The 8302-nt window shown below is 39.6% G+C and overlaps 1 protein-coding gene across 1 annotated transcript in view; it reads left to right on the forward strand.

Annotated features, from left to right (window-relative positions):
* The window catches only part of LOC135505525 (mitogen-activated protein kinase-binding protein 1-like), a 58276-nt gene extending 51973 nt beyond the window's left edge, over positions 1–6303 (forward strand). The window contains 2 exon segments of the mRNA XM_064924593.1: positions 5601–6005; positions 6008–6303. Coding sequence (XP_064780665.1) covers positions 5601–6005; positions 6008–6225 — 623 coding nt within the window. The 3' untranslated portion in view covers positions 6226–6303.
* The last annotated feature ends 1999 nt before the right edge of the window (positions 6304–8302 follow it).

Here is an 8302-nt window from a genome sequence, read left to right on the forward strand (position 1 = left end):
ACCTCAGAGGGGAGTACAGCACATACATTATAATACTGTACACATTAATAATCTAACCTCAGAGGGGGAGTACAGCACATACATTATAATACTGTACACATTATAATACTGTATATATTAATAATCTAACCTCAGAGGGGGAGTACAGCACATACATTATAATACTGTACACATTATAATACTGTATATATTAATAATCTAACCTCCGAGGGGGAGTACAGCACATACATTATAATACTGTACATATTAATAATCTAACCTCAGAGGGGGAGTACAGCACATACATTATAATACTGTACACATAATACTGTACATATTAATAATCTAACCTCAGAGGGGGAGTACAGCACATACATTATAATACTGTACACATTATAATACTGTACATATTAATAATCTAACCTCAGAGGGGAGTACAGCACATACATTATAATACTGTACACATTATAATACTGTACATATTAATAATCTAACCTCCGAGGGGGAGTACAGCACATACATTATAATACTGTATATATTAATAATCTAACCTCCGAGGGGGAGTACAGCACATACATTATAATACTGTACACATTATAATACTGTACATATTAATAATCTAACCTCAGAGGGGGAGTACAGCACATACATTATAATACTGTACACATTATAATACTGTACACATTAATAATCTAACCTCCGAGGGGGAGTACAGCACATACATTATAATACTGTACACATTAATAATCTAACCTCCGAGGGGGAGTACAGCACATACATTATAATACTGTACATATTATAATACTGTATATATTAATAATCTAACCTCAGAGGGGGAGTACAGCACATACATTATAATACTGTACATATTAATAATCTAACCTCAGAGGGGGAGTACAGCACATACATTATAATACTGTACATATTAATAATCTAACCTCCGAGGGGGAGTACAGCACATACATTATAATACTGTACATATTAATAATCTAACCTCCGAGGGGGAGTACAGCACATACATTATAATACTGTACACATTATAATACTGTATATATTAATAATCTAACCTCCGAGGGGGAGTACAGCACATACATTATAATACTGTACATATTAATAATCTAACCTCCGAGGGGGAGAACAGCACATACATTATAATACTGTACATATTAATAATCTAACCTCAGAGGGGGAGTACAGCACATACATTATAATACTGTACATATTAATAATCTAACCTCCGAGGGGAGTACAGCACATACATTATAATACTGTACACATTATAATACTGTATATATTAATAATCTAACCTCCGAGGGGGAGTACAGCACATACATTATAATACTGTACACATTATAATACTGTACACATTAATAATCTAACCTCCGAGGGGGAGTACAGCACATACATTATAATACTGTATATATTAATAATCTAACCTCCGAGGGGGAGTACAGCACATACATTATAATACTGTACACATTAATAATCTAACCTCAGAAGGGGAGTACAGCACATACATTATAATACTGTACATATTAATAATCTAACCTCCGAGGGGGAGTACAGCACATACATTATAATACTGTATATATTAATAATCTAACCTCAGAGGGGGAGTACAGCACATACATTATAATACTGTATATATTAATAATCTAACCTCCGAGGGGGAGTACAGCACATACATTATAATACTGTACATATTATATAATACTGTATATATTAATAATCTAACCTCCGAGGGGGAGTACAGCACATACATTATAATACTGTACATATTATAATACTGTATATATTAATAATCTAACCTCAGAGGGGGAGTACAGCACATACATTATAATACTGTACACATTATAATACTGTATATATTAATAATCTAACCTCCGAGGGGGAGTACAGCACATACATTATAATACTGTATATATTAATAATCTAACCTCAGAGGGGGAGTACAGCACATACATTATAATACTGTACATATTAATAATCTGACCTCCGAGGGGGAGTACAGCACATACATTATAGTACTGTACATATTAATAATCTAACCTCCGAGGGGGAGTACAGCACATACATTATAATACTGTATATATTAATAATCTAACCTCAGAGGGGGAGTACAGCACATACATTATAATAATGTACACATTATAATACTGTACATATTAATAATCTAACCTGCGAGGGGGAGTACAGCACATACATTATAATACTGTACACATTAATAATCTAACCTCCGAGGGGGAGTACAGCACATACATTATAATACTGTACACATTATAATACTGTACATATTAATAATCTAACCTCCGATGGGGAGTACAGCACATACATTATAATACTGTACACATTATAATACTGTACATATTAATAATCTAACCTCCGAGGGGGAGTACAGCACATACATTATAATACTGTACACATTAATAATCTAACCTCCGAGGGGGAGTACAGCACATACATTATAATACTGTACATATTAATAATCTAACCTCAGAGGGGGAGTACAGCACATACATTATAATACTGTACATATTAATAATCTAACCTCCGAGGGGGAGTACAGCACATACATTATAATACTGTACACATTATAATACTGTACATATTAATAATCTAACCTCCGAGGGGGAGTACAGCACATACATTATAATACTGTACACATTAATAATCTAACCTCCGAGGGGGAGTACAGCACATACATTATAATACTGTACATATTAATAATCTAACCTCCGAGGGGGAGTACAGCACATACATTATAATACTGTACATATTAATAATCTAACCTCCGAGGGGGAGTACAGCACATACATTATAATACTGTACATATTAATAATCTAACCTCCGAGGGGAGTACAGCACATACATTATAATACTGTACATATTAATAATCTAACCTCAGAGGGGGAGTACAGCACATACATTATAATACTGTACATATTAATAATCTAACCTCCGAGGGGGAGTACAGCACATACATTATAATACTGTACATATTAATAATCTAACCTCAGAGGGGGAGTACAGCACATACATTATAATACTGTATATATTAATAATCTAACCTCCGAGGGGGAGTACAGCACATACATTATAATACTGTACATATTAATAATCTAACCTCCGAGGGGGAGTACAGCACATACATTATAATACTGTACACATTATAATACTGTACACATTAATAATCTAACCTCCGAGGGGGAGTACAGCACATACATTATAATACTGTACACATTATAATACTGTACATATTAATAATCTAACCTCCGAGGGGGAGTACAGCACATACATTATAATACTGTATATATTAATAATCTAACCTCCGAGGGGGAGTACAGCACATACATTATAATACTGTACATATTAATAATCTAACCTCCGAGGGGGAGTACAGCACATACATTATAATACTGTACACATTATAATACTGTACATATTAATAATCTAACCTCCGAGGGGGAGTACAGCACATACATTATAATACTGTACATATTAATAATCTAACCTCAGAGGGGGAGTACAGCACATACATTATAATACTGTACATATTAATAATCTAACCTCAGAGGGGAGTACAGCACATACATTATAATACTGTACATATTAATAATCTAACCTCAGAGGGGGAGTACAGCACATACATTATAATACTGTATATATTAATAATCTAACCTCCGAGGGGGAGTACAGCACATACATTATAATACTGTACATATTAATAATCTAACCTCCGAGGGGGAGTACAGCACATACATTATAATACTGTACATATTAATAATCTAACCTCCGAGGGGGAGTACAGCACATACATTATAATACTGTACACATTATAATACTGTACATATTAATAATCTAACCTCAGAGGGGGAGTACAGCACATACATTATAATACTGTACATATTAATAATCTAACCTCAGGGGGGAGTACAGCACATACATTATAATACTGTATATATTAATAGTCTAACCTCAGAGGGGGAGTACAGCACATACATTATAATACTGTACACATTATAATACTGTATATATTAATAATCTAACCTCCGAGGGGGAGTACAGCACATACATTATAATACTGTACATATTATAATACTGTATATATTAATAATCTAACCTCAGAGGGGGAGTACAGCACATACATTATAATACTGTACACATTATAATCTAACCTCAGAAGGGGAGTACAGCACATACATTATAATACTGTACATATTAATAATCTAACCTCCGAGGGGGAGTACAGCACATACATTATAATACTGTACATATTAATAATCTAACCTCCGAGGGGGAGTACAGCACATACATTATAATACTGTACATATTAATATATTAATAATCTAACCTCAGAGGGGGAGTACAGCACATACATTATAATACTGTACACATTATAATACTGTACATATTAATAATCTAACCTCAGAGGGGGAGTACAGCACATACATTATAATACTGTACACATTATAATCTAACCTCAGAAGGGGAGTACAGCACATACATTATAATACTGTACATATTAATAATCTAACCTCCGAGGGGGAGTACAGCACATACATTATAATACTGTACATATTAATAATCTAACCTCCGAGGGGGAGTACAGCACATACATTATAATACTGTACATATTAATAATCTAACCTCAGAGGGGGAGTACAGCACATACATTATAATACTGTACATATTAATAATCTAACCTCATAGGGGGAGTACAGCACATACATTATAATACTGTACACATTATAATACTGTACATATTAATAATCTAACCTCAGAGGGGGAGTACAGCACATACATTATAATACTGTACACATTATAATCTAACCTCAGAAGGGGAGTACAGCACATACATTATAATACTGTACATATTAATAATCTAACCTCCGAGGGGGAGTACAGCACATACATTATAATACTGTACATATTAATAATCTAACCTCCGAGGGGAGTACAGCACATACATTATAATACTGTACATATTAATAATCTAACCTCAGAGGGGAGTACAGCACATACATTATAATACTGTACACATTATAATACTGTACATATTAATAATCTAACCTCAGAGGGGAGTACAGCACATACATTATAATACTGTACACATTATAATCTAACCTCAGAAGGGGAGTACAGCACATACATTATAATACTGTACATATTAATAATCTAACCTCCGAGGGGGAGTACAGCACATACATTATAATACTGTACATATTAATAATCTAACCTCCGAGGGGGAGTACAGCACATACATTATAATACTGTACATATTAATAATCTAACCTCAGAGGGGGAGTACAGCACATACATTATAATACTGTACACATTAATAATCTAACCTCAGAGGGGGAGTACAGCACATACATTATAATACTGTACACATTATAATACTGTACACATTAATAATCTAATCTCCGAGGGGGAGTACAGCACAAGCCACATGATATCAAAACAAGATTGATGGCTTAGTAAACACCTGTCTCTGTATATACATGTGACATTTAAAAAATAGTTTACATTACATTGGTTGTCTAATTGACAATAAGCAGCATTCTGTTTTTCTTCTATCCTCTCTACTGTCTCATGATCCTGGATCTGTCCCCCCCCCATAGTCCCCCGCTCCCTAAACCCCTCCAGTGGTAGAGGAGAGATGTGCCCTCGCCCCCAGCACCTCCCCTTCGATATACACCCTTCGAAAGCCCACTCCCTTCTCCCTTCTCCCTCCTCTACCTCCCCTCCCCCCTCTCTTGTCTCCTGCCTGCCCTCAGAAATCCCCAAGTACAGATCCCCCTGCGACTACATGAGTCCCACCACCAGCTCCATGGCCAAGACCAGCCACTCTGCATCCCTGGCAGAGGGCTTCCATCTGGGCTTACTGTCCTGCCATGCTTCCCTAACACCACAAGGCCTGGAGGATGGTAGTGGAGGGAGTAGAAACACACCTTACAGCCCCAAGAGCAGGAAGCCTTTTTGTGGGCTACTGGAGGCTGAACCACCCCGCCTCACTTCCTCCTCTCCTTGTTTCCCCTCTTCCCACTCTCTCTGTTCCCGCTCGTCTTCTCTCTCTTCCCCTTCTCCCTGTCCTCTCCCTGGCCCCTCCCCTTCTCCTCCATGTGCGACAGTCTCGCCCAATCCCAGCTTGCCCCAGAGCATCCAGCCCTCCCGCATTCCCCTGCCCAGCAAACAGCCACTCAGCCCTCGGTGCAGCCTCTGCCCGGAGACCAAACCGCAACCTGATTGGACTGTTTCCCCGACGAGAGACCTTGCCCTCGGGAAACAACACCAAAGTATGCCAGAATTGTTTTTTGTAAAGTTTCAAGGTTATTAGAGGACATCATCACAAAGCAAGTATGAAATGAGATTTTTTTTTTACATGTTGTATTGAGGATGTTATAGATACTGAAAAGTGTTGATTAAAGGAATGTTTAGTGAACTTAAAGGCATTGATACTAATCAACCTGGGGCTGTCTGTCCCTGCAGCCTTCGGTAAACGCCTCTCCCTGACTACGGCCCAGATGCAAGGGCTTCGGGGTAACGTCCAGCTGGTGTCCGCCTCACCTACCTCACTTCCTATAAAGCACTCGGAAAGGTAAACTGTAGTCTATTTACTTAGGATACACTCAAATAGCACCCTTATAAATTCTTCATAGTGCAGTATGTTTGGCTAGAAAACAAAGTATTCAAACATTTGGTGACTAAGGTGTCGTTTGAGGGCAGAGACCCCTAAATACAACGATACAATCCAAACTCTCAGTTTCCCCGTGAAACCTTTCCCTTCTCAGTGCTCCAGATTTGGAGGAGGCGGTGTGTAGAGCGCCCCTTCTAGTGTCGGTCCAGGCCAACACCTTGACTTTCGACCCCCAGCCAGGTCTGAATCAACGCAGACGCTCCTCTATCATCCTCACCGCCACTCTTCCTCTCCGTCACTCCATCTCTCTACCTCCGCTTCACCCTTCTCTTCATCATAAGTGTCTGTGCGCTTTCTGGCCTGTTTGTCCATCTGTTACTGTCCCTTCCTACTGTCAACACTGCTGCATGAACGGTGAGTCGGCTTAATGCCTTCAGCGTTCAAACCTTCCCTTTGCCTATTTGTATGTGCTGTTTGTCTTGAATTGACTAACTCACACCAATGCATCCATACCGTGTTACCTTTTGTGTGTGTTGTATTCATTACGTGTGTATGTGTGTGTGTGTTACACTGTAGCATGTTTCTGTTGACTACTCTCAGCTCCTTAATGATTATGAGACACCAGAATGTATGTTTTCTACCACAGATCCCCCTGTCACTGTGGAAATCTGTAGGCGGGCTGTAGCAGAGCTGCACAACAGTGTGAGGAGAGCCACCCAGCTCTATACTACGGTCAGTCCCTGTCACTGTGTTAATCTGTAGATGGGCTGTAGCAGAGCTGCACAACAGTGTGAGGAGAGCCACCCAGCTCTATACTACGGTCAGTCCCTGTCACTGTGTTAATCTGTAGACGGGCTGTAGCAGAGCTGCACAACAGTGTGAGGAGAGCCACCCAGCTCTATACTACGGTCAGTCCCTGTCACTGTGTTAATCTGTAGATGGGCTGTAGCAGAGCTGCACAACAGTGTGAGGAGAGCCACCCAGCTCTATACTACGGTCAGTCCCTGTCACTGTGTTAATCTGTAGATGGGCTGTAGCAGAGCTGTACAACAGTGTGAGGAGAGCCACCCAGCTCTATACTACGGTCAGTCCCTGTCACTGTGTTAATCTGTAGATGGGCTGTAGCAGAGCTGCACAACAGTGTGAGGAGAGCCACCCAGCTCTATACTACGGTCAGTCCCTGTCACTGTGTTAATCTGTAGATGGGCTGTAGCAGAGCTGCACAACAGTGTGAGGAGAGCCACCCAGCTCTATACTACGGTCAGTCCCTGTCACTGTGTTAATCTGTAGACGGGCTGTAGCAGAGCTGCACAACAGTGTGAGGAGAGCCACCCAGCTCTATACTACGGTCAGTCCCTGTCACTGTGTTAATCTGTAGATGGGCTGTAGCAGAGCTGCACAACAGTGTGAGGAGAGCCACCCAGCTCTATACTACGGTCAGTCCCTGTCACTGTGTTAATCTGTAGATGGGCTGTAGCAGAGCTGTACAACAGTGTGAGGAGAGCCACCCAGCTCTATACTACGGTCAGTCCCTGTCACTGTGTTAATCTGTAGATGGGCTGTAGCAGAGCTGCACAACAGTGTGAGGAGAGCCACCCAGCTCTATACTACGGTCAGTCCCTGTCACTGTGTTAATCTGTAGATGGGCTGTAGCAGAGCTGCACAACAGTGTGAGGAGAGCCACCC

Source organism: Oncorhynchus masou, chromosome 19, assembly GCF_036934945.1.
Source record: "Oncorhynchus masou masou isolate Uvic2021 chromosome 19, UVic_Omas_1.1, whole genome shotgun sequence".
NCBI classification, from domain to species: domain Eukaryota; kingdom Metazoa; phylum Chordata; class Actinopteri; order Salmoniformes; family Salmonidae; genus Oncorhynchus; species Oncorhynchus masou.